We start from the raw sequence: 12,048 nt of genomic DNA, 5'->3' as shown, positions 1-12,048 counted from the left end.
GAGGTAGCTGTCTCAATTCTTGATAAGAGGCAATGACTCTCAGCTAAGACCAGGCCACTCTATCCTTTCTACTCTCTGAAGACTCAATAGCTCCAAATTGGGGTCTATGAAGCAGGTGGTAACCAGTAAAGGCAGCTGAGGAGGCAGGAACCAGGCAAGGAGGTCTGGGGTGGACCCCTAGGGATGTGTAAGTGCCAGCAACTCTGAACCGACCAGGAGCAAACAGGCCTGCCCTGAAGTATTAACTCCAAGTACCAGGAGATCCTTACTGGATGTGGGTTTCTGTCCATCCAAGCTCCTGGCCACACATCTATACACAGAGTTTGAGAATGTGTGCCCTTTCGTCTCTCTGGAATACAATGGGACAAAAGAAATGGACTGCCTCGTCCGTAGGGTCTAGATCGCAAGTCTTGCTTGCTCCACAAGGAGACACAGTTGCATGGTGACCTGGGTGGAGTGAGTGAGTACACATTTCCCCCATGAGTTCTGTACACTCTCCTCTCCTTACACAACCGGCTCCATGCTCTCCTCAGATACTCGGCTAGGAGACGAGACACATTCCTGATTTGGATGTAGGGGCTGCCTCCTCCACAATGATTCCCTTCATGTCATCCGGCATTTGACCATCTGGGCGCCACACGTTCAGGTCCCCAAAGATACCAGTTTCTATCATCTCCTCTTGCCATGGAATGGGACAGTTGCCAGAGGCAAATTCTTGGAAGAACTCTGCATCTGCTTTGTCAAAAACCACACCCTTGACTGTGGAAAAGGCACCTACATCCTGTATGTTCTTGGCATAGACGGTCCTAGAGTCTGGGATGAACGGAGGGATCAGCATCCCTGTGAAGAAACAGGAAACAGACCAGAGATGCCCATGGTGAGGACACTGCTGCTCCAAAGGTTCCCCACAGACATACAAAATACCTGATGCTCTTCCTAACGCTAACAGAAAAAGCTGGCATCCCGAAGCTGCCCTGATTCTTGTGCTCAGCGCTCACAAACTGGATGATGGACGGAGTGGAAGATGCCCAGATCTGGTTAGAAAGGTGTGTGTGTGCGTGTGTGTGCGTGTGTGTGTGCATATGTGTGTGCACATGTGTGAGCACGTGTGTGAGCATGTGTGTGCATGTGTGTGTGCATGTACCTGAGTGTGTGCGCGTGGGTGTGGGTGTGTGTGCACATGTGGGGGAGGTGCATGTGTGTGTGCATGTGTGCACACGTGTGGGTGTGTGCACATGTGTGTGGGGATGTGTGTGCACATGTGTGTGGGTGAGTGTGCCCGTGTGTGTGTGAGTGTGCATGTGGGGGGGTGCACACGTGTGTGGGTGTGGGGGGGCATGTGTGCACATGTGTGTGGGGGTGCACACATGTGTGTGGGGTGTGCATGTGTGTGGGTGTGTGGGGGCATGTATGCACATGTGTGGGTGTGTATACGCATACGTGGGTGTGTGGGTGTGTGGGTGTACCTATGTGTGTGTGGGTGTGTGTGCCCATGTGTGGGTTGTGGGTGTGTCCACATGTGTGAGTGGGGGGTGTCCACATGTGTGGGTGTGGGTGTGTGTGCCCATGTGTGGGTGGGTGTGTGTCCACATGTGTGGGTGTGCGCACATGTGTGTGCGCATGTGTGTGCACGCACGTATGTGTGGGTGTTTGTGCACTGTGTGGGGTGTGCGCAAACGTGTGTGGGGGTGTGTGTGCACATGTGTGGGGGGATGTGTGAACATGTGTGTGGGTGTGTGTGCACATGTGTGTGCACATGTGTGGGTGTGTTTATGTGTTTCTAATGCTGGCCTGAAGTCACAGTCCTGCTGCCTCATCCTCCCCCGTGCTAGAGTTACAAGTCTGATTCACTATGCCAGCTAGGAAACCTTTTAAAATTAATTCTAGCACTTGCCTCCTCTATCTTCCCCAGACTCTCTCCCAAAGTCTCCTTGTGAACATTTTGAAAGCAGGGTCCCTCACATAGCAACCACACCTTCTCTGAATCCCAGGCTCAGAGCTCTGGCCTGGCCCCAGGTAGGCATCACAGTGGCAGATGTCAAACTGAACTCTGCATCCTCCCTCCCCAGGCAGCTTCACTTCTTCACAGAAGCTCAAGATGCAGAATGTCGTTCTTACAGAGCCCAGAGGTTGCTCACCTTGCCTCCTGCCCTGGCTTCCTCTGAACAGTTGATCCTGCCCTGCCACACTGTTGTACACAAGCCTGTAACTCCAGCCTATCAGGTCTGTGCTCCTCTCTGGATCCTAGGTCATCCTGTAGTCTATCAGAGTTGTGTTGAAAATGCCACCTAGCTCTCCCCCCAACCACAGATTCCTGGAGGGCAAGGCTATACTTTATACCTACCCTTGAAAATGCACATGCACACACACATGCACACACACACATACACACATGTACACCACAACACAACATACACAGACATTAGACATGTATGGGCAAGTACAGGCACATGAGTGTGTGTACATGCATGTTTTCATACACGAGCAGCTAGACACACATGGATACAGAGGCACATGTACACATGTGACACACACAGTATCTATAGCAGTGATCTCATGACAAACAGTGTGGAGTACATGAACTTCTCTCAGGCAAACTCTGCCTCTCTTGAATCCTTGGCTCTCTAGAATACATGGTATGGGAGGAAAATACCAGAAAGCAAATCTACAGCTTTAATGCTGGCTTGCTACCCACTGTTCCCACCTAACTTCAACCTGCCTGTCCCTAGTGCCTAGATCCAGGACACTGGAGATGAATGGAGGACTGGATAAGCAGTCAGGGGCTAGCTGGGGTCCTGCAAGTCCTCAGCTCAGTCCATGGCTGACCCCATGGGTAAGATGGACCATCAAGGGTTACATAGCATCACCCCTTAAACCCTTTCGGGCTTATGGTACCAACCATACCGGCTTCAAGCTGCCTCCAGCTGATGTCTTTGAAGAGGATGTCTGCCCTCAGTGCATCGCAGGTGCCATCCCGGAAGCCCAGGCGCTTCTCTGGGTCCTTGTCCAGCAGCTTCTCACAGAAGTCCTTGCTGGCCTGGCTGAACTTGTCTGGGTACTTCACAGGCTCTGAGATGATGCGCTGCTTGAGCTCCTTGTTCTCTACCTGCGTGGTGAGCAAATGGACCGCTTCACTAGAGCCCTGGCCAAGCCTCAAGCCTTGGGGCTTCATGCTCACGCTCACTGGGGTGAGATGACTTTGGTGGCCCCTCCCACGTGGCTTGGCATTGAAAGGCTCAGATCTCAGGACAAAGAGACGAAAGTCCCAAGGTGAAGCCTCCAGCCACCTTACCCACACGGCTTACACAGCTAATCCACTGCAGCAGAAAATGGCTAGCAGGGCAAACTGCTGCTGGAAAGTTGGCTGGATGGAGAGAAACCTAAGGTGGAGAGCATCACTCCTGCCTCGCACTCCCGCCTCGCACTCCCGCCCCGCACTCCTGCCTCGCTCCTGGTCAGCTTTGTTGTAGTCTCCCAAACAAAGCTCCACCCCCCCCCACACACACACAGTGTCTGATATCCACAATGTGACTCACTCCCATACATCCCCGTTGTAAAGCCTCACCATCTGTCTTGCAGGCGTAGACAGACTAGTATAGCCTATGGAACCTGAATGAACAGTGCTGTTAAGGCACAAAGCCTGCCGAAATGCCTGTCACTGTGGAGGCCCATGAGCCTGAGACACTCATAGAGCTGCAAGCTCAGGCGAGGGCAAGGCAGTGGCAAGCAGTGGACACTGTTGCTACTGAGACATAGGAGACAACCCCTGGCTTCTGGCCCAAACCAACCTCTGTGTAAACAGAAATGAGAGTGTCTGGGTGGTTGTCTGAAGTCCCAAGAGCAGTGGCCTAGTGGCCACAGTTAGCTAGGGACCCACCAGTGGCCTTCTTTGTGGAGTCAACCCCAGAAGGACCCAATGATAGATGCCGGCTGTTGTGCCAGGGAGAAATGCCTAGTCTCAGCTAGCGCACATTTGCTCTGCCACCTGCTGATTCTGGTGCAAAAAGACAGACTCTCTCTTAACAGCGCCACCTACAAGTCTCAAGGGCAGGCAGGTGTTGGGACAGGACTTCACAGAAGCAGGACCCCAGAGCCTGCATCATCGCTTATATAGTCCCAGGCACAACCCACACATCCATCCATGTCTGCCCCAGAATGGACCCCTTTGAGGCTTCCTGCCAGGCAGCACCTACCTTCTCTCCTCGGGCTCGGAAAGGTCCTCTGGCTGCGATCATCTCATACAACGTGACCCCCAGGGCAAAGTAGTCCACAGAGAAGTCATATTCTTCTCCACGCAGGAGCTCAGGGGCCATGAAACCTGCCATCATGAACATGTGTAGATTTATAGATGCAGCTGTTTTCTCACAGTGTGGTCCCTACCTAGTAATCACAGAACAACTGAAGCTCTTGTGATGGCCCCTGGTGGCAGGGTATCTCACCACCAGTGATTTGAAGGACAGAAACCTCTTTGTTGTTTTTGAAAGACATTGAACATAACCCTGGCTACTACCCACTGGATGCCCATAGCTGTGACAACCAAAGATGTTTTCCAACATAGCCGAAGATTCTTAGGGGCAGAATTGTCAGGGTTAGGAATCTCGTTCCTCTCATGATATATTATTCCCAGTGTGTGATATGAAACCTCCTTTTCCCTCCACTCAGACTCGGGACAACACAAAACAGGACAGCGCGCTGCATGTGACTCATTGGCTAGACAGATGCAGACAGACCTTGCTGTGACATTCTGACCCCTCTCCTTTTACAAGGACATGCAAGTGGGGTCTGTGCCCCCTATTCCAGAGTGGGCCAATGACCCAGGTGCTGTGGCCAAAGCTCAAAGAACTCTGGTGAGGTCACAGTCCTATGCCTTCCTCAGACACTTTGTCCCTGGCAACAAGAACCTTCTTTTAGTGTCTACTGCGAAGCTACGGCTGAACTCCCCCGTGGCCCTGCCACATGGCCACATGCAGGGCACACCTGTCACACTGAGCCTTCAGCGATGAGAAGTAAGGCAGGGAGCAGCCTAATAACGAGGGAACTTGCTGAGGACAACACAGACATGAGCAAACAGTGCCACAAGTCCAGCTTCACAGACAGTACCTGGTCACACAGCCGCTGTGTGGCCTCTGGACAGACACGCCCTCCCTAGTCCTCCTAGTTGTCTGACCACACTTGGCCATTTGCATGAGAGTCTCAACCCCTGCCACTCACCACACGTTAATGCCCAGAGTCTACAACACAGCTTCTAAACTGTCTTTTCCCACTCATCTTTGGACCAGTGGGAGGATAAGCCTAGAAGATTAGCCCTTCTGGAGGGTGAACTGTTGACTGCACCTTCCTGAGTCATGCATGATACTTCTCCACTCCCAATGCTGTCAAGCTAAACCCTGATTATGTCATCCTTTGCCTTCATATTTATTTTTACGAATAATATTGCTGCTGCAGAGCCAGCACCTGTGAGTTATTGGATGAAGGAGCACGAGTTATTGGATGAGGGAGCATGGGGATTTCTGCTTCTGTAATGTCATCCCTTCGTGGCAGCAGCAGAAGACAGAAGCCCGCCTTTCCTATATCCAGAAGAACCTCCCCCATGCACAACTGGCACCTGTGGCCTGAGCTGGGAGGCTGCAGAGCAGGAGAACTGTCTAGAACAATTGGTTCCTGGAATAGCTGCTTCTAGCTTGCCTCCTAACTCAGCCTTTGCAGGGCCTATATTGGAGTCCCAGCCCAGGGATTCCCACGTGGGTAGGCATGCCTCTTCATCCACCAGGAAGAGCCAGTCACAGCAAGCTCAGTGAGGTGGTGATTGGGCAAGCAATAGTGCCCTCTTGTGACCAGCTGGGCTTCTTGGTGATCGGGCAGGCAATGGCGCCCTCTTGTGGCCATCTTGGCCTCATATTGAGTCCTGAGCAGGACCAGTTTCTAGTCCTAAAGTAAACTCTTCTAATCTCACATCCGTGGATCCAGGGCTTGCAGTGGACTGAAGAGATCCAAGTGAAGTTCAGACTAGTTCATGAAAACAGGTGTAGCCATGTCTTCATGAGACTGTGTGAATGCTCCAAGCCGAATTGTTTCCAGAATCCTTTTCTCAGTTCTCCTTCACCCCGTGCCTGCACAGAGCCCTTGGTACCCCTCAGATCTCCTTCACCCCGTGTCTGCACAGGGCCCTCAGCACCCCTCAGGTCTCTGTCATCCTGGGCCCAAACAGGGTCCTCAGCAGCCACCAGTGACCAAGACTCAGGCTAGACAGCTCCATGCCTCCTGAGGACCAATATGGATTTGTCCTACCCGGAATTTGGGGGGAAAGCTCTTGTCCCTTTACCCATCATGGCATCAGAGACAGCCTCAGATGTACCTGTGGCACAGGGTCCTGGTGACACAGGGAACAAAGCAAGGTCCTATATGTATACATCCCAACTTAGGTTCTGTCTGAAGCCAGACATCTCAGGGAAGAAGGAAAATACCTAAGAAATCCTGTCAGAAATCAACCTGAATATGAGAGTCTGGAATGTGAAGGCAGGAAGGATGTGTCTACTGTAGGCAAGTGCCAGGGGCATAGTGTTACTCAACAGACTCATAAGCCTATGTGGCAAGTGTTAGGAACAAAGGCTCTGGCAGATCTAGCCACTAAGCATGGGCCTGCACCATGCATCTACTCCGTCTGACTTACGCTTCTCCCCTCTGCATGCACAGCCTCCTTCCTTTTCTCTGAGGAGGATGAAAGAAGATCAGTGATGAAGGAAGAAAAACACAAATGGCCACAAGTGTATGTGCACTTAGACGTGAAAACATGCACAATCACATATATGTGCAAGTGTGCATGTATGTACACAAAGCATGCACGCATACAGAGATGCATGCCCATATATGCATAGATACTGAGTATACAGAGATGCCTGTATACACCCACTCATACATCTACCAGTTCATGCATGAAATACATACACATATAGACATGTGCATGCACAGACACACATTTGTAAATATGTACACATTTGCATATATGCACACAGAGACTATCATGAGTGCATGCATACACAGGTTCATATACATACATGCATGTATGCACAAAAGAGGTGTGTGTGTGACTACATAGATGTACAAACAGATGTGCACAGATGTTCACAGATGCAAATGCATGTACAGGCTCCCGCTCATCCACACATGTATTTAGACATAAAGGTGTCCATGTTCACATGCAGTCATACCTGCAAAATATACAACTGTATACACTACATGAAAGCAAGCATACATGTAGGAATGTGACATATGAAAATGTGTGTTCACACAGGTAGCATGTATGCACAGAGAGACAGACATGTGCATACCCTGTATAGTGGTGGGTACCTACCAGGGCTTTACTGAAGCCTAGCCTGGGCTACCCGAGGAAAGTTTCTGTCCTCAGTGCTTTGTGATGTGACCCATACAGTGACCCCATGGCTCCAGCTCTCCCATGAGTCACCCTGGATAAACTCATTTTGTTAATGCCCAAGAAGCCACTTAGTATGCAAGTCCTGTTTCTCTCTGCCCACCAAGGTATCCAGGGGGCAGCTTTGCCCCACAGGGTAAGCCAGTGAGATTGCTAAGGCAGAGTAGGTGTTGTCATTGCAGGGAACATGCAGTTCTTGAGCTGCTGGGAAAAACCTGATTGCCACTGTTTGCTCTTGTGATAAGAGAGCCACACTCCACAACCCCCCCCCATTTCCACCGTAGATCTTGGGGACCCTGCTGTCTCTGGCTCTCTCTGGAAGAAAGGATGACCCAGGCCTCTTCCTGGGTGCAAAGCCTCTCCAGGCCCCTCTCTCAATGCTGGTCTTACCTGGGGTCCCTGCATAGCCCTTGGTCTTATTCTGTCCCTCCTTCAACTCCACAGCCAATCCAAGGTCAGAGATTCGGATATTGCCTGAAGGTAAATACAAGCTGAAGTCACACACATTTCACAGAATAGAGGTGCCAGGTGAGCCCAGGGCTTGGCAATGCTCCCCTGCACAGTAGAAAAGCACACTGTACATGTTCTATGTACACACATACCACACCACACTCTATACACACATGCCATTCCCCACAAAGATGTATCATACACATAATAGGTATATCACACAAACATGTAACACCTGCCACATGCATACATAAACAGACAGACATTCAGATACACACACCACACAGCTTATACCACTGTCCTTTATACCCTAACACCCACCATGCCCCTCTGCAGTGACTTTCCAAGAAGCTGAAGAAACCATGCTTTGGGCCCCTCAGGCCACCATGACCTCCATCCCTCCAGGGCTCACCGTCATTGTCCAGCAGCACGTTCTCCGGCTTGAGGTCGCGGTAGACAATGCGTCTCTGATGCAAGTGTTCCAGGCCACTGATGATCTGTGCTGTGTAGTAGATTGCTCGTGGTTCTGGGAAGCCAGGGTTCTCCTCATCCACATTGTAGATGTGGTACCTGGGGGCCAAACACCACAGGAGGTACACACCCAGGGCTTAAGGGCAGTAAATGCAGAGAAAGATCCAGGGTCTCAGGGCACACATGTATCAACACAGAATGGTCACCTTGCGACCAGGCATCAATGTTCACTTAGAGAAACCAAGGCTAGAGGCCTCAGGTAGCTCACACCTTATCCATGACTGTTAGAGGACATGTAGCTTGTTACTCAGCACCTCCTTCCTTCTGACTCCAGAGCAGTGCCAGGACAGGGAGGTGACTCAGCCCTTCTTCCTTAAGACACAAGCGACCCCCAACTCTCTAAGTACACCACGATCTGCTCCACCAAACCTTGAACCCTTTGGTGGATTTGACAACCCTGAAGTTTGTCCCCTTTTTACATTCTTTCTTATCCATGGTAGATCAACACTCTATAGGAAAACAAAGCTCATACCTAGAAGACATGAATGACCTAAGCTACAGGGAGGGTGGGTGCGGACCAAGGGCCTGGAAGATAGCCAGAGGCCCCTGGGAGTGGGGATAGAACAACCTGCAACACTAGAATCGCCCAGCATCCCTTGCAGCCCTCTTCCCCTTCTATGGGATTCTCACACAGACTGGTTGTCTAAACCTTACATTACTCTGATTGTGCAGTGGTGTAAATAAAGACAGAGAGAGGAAAGGGCATGGACATGACAAGTTATAGCTCCCTTTAGTGGAGCCCTACATTCCCAAGGTACCCCAGGGTCTCACTATGTTAGCCTCATGCACCAGGTACCCAAGAATCTCATCGTTGTAACTTTGTGTGCCAGTTACCCCAGGGTCCCCCCACTTCACCCTCCTGACACTGACTTAGTCATTATTATTCGTTTCTATTTTACACAACAGGAAACTGAGGTAAAGAGTGGTGAAGCCACCAAGTCAGTGAAAGCTGACCCCAGTCACCTGACCTCCCCAAGGATGCAGGAACAACCTCAAACCACCATCAGAGTGGCACTGTCCTATGCAGGCGACAGGCAAGTTGGCCCTGGCTGGTCCTCCATCTCTCTATCCCTACAGGACTGTACAGGTGGAATTGTTGATTTTTATTTCTTAGTCTTCTCAACCCATCACAGCCATCCAGCACCACACATCCCCTGTCATCTGTCCCCAACAATCATGGGAACACTCAAGAGTGTGCAGTGACAGCCTATGTCTTGGGGCCCACAGGACATGAACTGGATAACCTAGCTGGAACTAACCCCAGGTTTAGACACCATTACCTTATGTCACCTCCATTCATGATGGTCATCACCAGACAGAGGTCAGTCCTGGTTTCAAATGCATAGGCCAGAGACACAATGAACGGGCTGTGTACTTTGGCCAGAATCCTCTTCTCGACCATGGCACCCTGAAAGCAGAGTTGTGATCCTCAGTCCTCAGGAATGCTCTGTGGAGAGCAGCCTGCATGCTGGCCACAGCACAGGACAGGCTTGCAATGTGTGAGATCTGCCACTCCATTCATTCATTCATTCATTCATTCATTCAGCCTTGGCATCCAACCTCATCACCCTGCACCATGCTCGCTCCACCAAGGCTTGTATCCAACTAACTCTTGATGCAGCCCAAGTTTCCAGTAGACACTGCTTTATTGTTCATCTTGATTCTAAACGTGTGGAAAGGATGAGGACAGTAGGTCAAGCCGGTTCATTCTGCATATGTCCCACAAGGTCACTGAAGTCAGAAAAGATTCAAGGTTGTATTGGGTTCCATGTGAGTGACCCAGAACTCAAATTATAGTTCCATAAACTGGTGTTTGTTATTTTTGAGACATGGTCTATGTAACCCTCTCCTGGAACTCTTCATGTAGACCATTCACCTGCCTCTACCTCCTAAGTGCTTGGATTAAAGGTGTGTGCCACCACACCTGAGCATAAAGCCCTTCCTTAAAGACTAACATTAGTCCACCATGAGGTACGGTCGCCAAGGCCCCTGCTAAAGGTACCTGGATTTGTCTGACACCCCCGCTTGCTGTTTGCACCTAATGTTTGACCTTTCACTGAAGGCTCAGGACCTGCTCTATCCCTAAGAGCTTCACAGCATTAGCTATACTGAACTTCAGGGCTGTGCAGAGCTATGTCCCTTGGACAATAAGCTGCTTATGCTGATCCTGCCTTAACTAGACACTGACGCCAACAGAAGGAAATAAAATACTGGCAGCCTGCCTATGTCCTCCAGTCATTCTTGTCCCCTGGAAACCTGTGTTCAGGAAGAGTAGTCCTGCACGCCAGCATCACAGATGGGTTCTGCCTCCTGTAAACAGTGCCGACCTCACTTTCTCCTGTATGTAATCACAACAGGAACCACACTTAGAAGGTTTCAAGATAGCCAGGTGCACACTCCAGACAGCAGCTGCCTGTGACTGGCTCTCCCTGTGAACTGCTCCCGAGTGTGGTGCAGATGGATAATGGCCCCCTGCCAATGGTTTCCTGAGCTGGGGTGAGGGGAAGGGGGTGTCCAGATGACAGGATACATGCACAGTAGCCAAGGACTGTGTAGAGCTCCACAGGTGGGTGGCCGGCATGCATTCTACCATCCCTCCATCCCAAAAGCATCTTCTGCTTGCTGGGCTCCCTCCTACCTGGTAGCCCTTCCTCTTCTTCAGCCGTTTCTTGTTGAGTTTCTTGCAGGCATACATCTTGCCAGTCGCCTTCATTTGGCAGGCGGACACCTCCCCAAAGCCCCCTTTCCCCAGAACCCTGAAGTCCAAAAACCAGTCTTCGCCTATGGGCTGGGCTTCCAGCCACTTCCACTGGAGGAACCTCAGGAAGTACAGGCTTTCCAGGTATTCCTGGAAGGGGGCCTGACTCAAGTAGTCCAGTGTGGCCTGCAGCAGAGGCTGGAAGAGACCGTCCTGGCTGCCTGTCGGCCCTTCCCTCACTTTTGCCACCATGCCCTGGTCCAGAAAACTGCAGAAGAGTGTGGCCTGTGGGTCCAGGTAGTCGGCCAGGATGGCCTGTGCCTTCTGCGGCCGCAGGTCATCGTCAGCTGTGTCATAGTCCTCAATGTCTTTCCAAAGCTCCAGGGCCGGCACATGCCTCTCATCTGTCTTCAGGAACTGTTGGAAGAGCCTCTTGCCAATGGGTTGCTCTGAGCACAGGCTCTCAAACTCCAGGTTGAGGCTGTCACGGAGACCCTCGCACTTGGACAGTGGGGGCAACCTGAGCTTGGCCAGATACTTCTTGTCCCGGGAAGAGGGGGTGCTGCTTCCATCAAAGCTACCACGGGCAGCAATGAAGGCAGAGTTGGCCACGACAGTCTCCAAGGACCCGAAATCCATCCTGATGATGTCTCGTGCCCACTTCAAGTGTTAGGACCCATAAGCTGAAGGGAAGCTCACGGCACCTGCAGCCAAACCAGGCCTGACCCTGTGCCCTTGGCCTATGGCCTGTTTCTGCCCTCGTGGGACAAGGGAGGCATGCAGCTGTGGCCAGGATGCTTGGGGAGCCACTGAGAAGCCCAGGAAGACCAGGGCTAACAAGCAGCTAGCTAAATCCAGCCCGGGGTCACTGAGGACACCTTAGGGGTGACCAAGCAGGTGCCATAAAAAGACAATCCCCTAAGCTGCCCCAAATCGGATT

At 51.3% G+C, this 12,048-nt stretch overlaps 1 protein-coding gene across 1 annotated transcript; it reads right to left on the bottom strand.

Moving 5' to 3' along the window:
* Positions 1-541: 541 nt before the first annotated feature.
* Positions 542-11,747, bottom strand: Grk1 (G protein-coupled receptor kinase 1). The gene is made up of 7 exons (XM_051182021.1): positions 11,049-11,747; positions 9,691-9,818; positions 8,292-8,449; positions 7,820-7,903; positions 4,194-4,318; positions 2,905-3,106; positions 542-840 (listed from the first exon to the last, which is right to left on the bottom strand). Exons 1-7 carry the CDS (start codon positions 11,745-11,747, stop codon positions 542-544), a joined length of 1,695 nt encoding a protein of 564 aa, XP_051037978.1.
* Positions 11,748-12,048: the final 301 nt, after the last annotated feature.

Source organism: Phodopus roborovskii, unplaced genomic scaffold, assembly GCF_943737965.1.
Source record: "Phodopus roborovskii unplaced genomic scaffold, PHOROB, whole genome shotgun sequence".
Classification (NCBI taxonomy): domain Eukaryota; kingdom Metazoa; phylum Chordata; class Mammalia; order Rodentia; family Cricetidae; genus Phodopus; species Phodopus roborovskii.
Note: the sequence above shows the minus strand (reverse complement) of the source record. Positions and strands in the feature narration are given on the sequence as shown.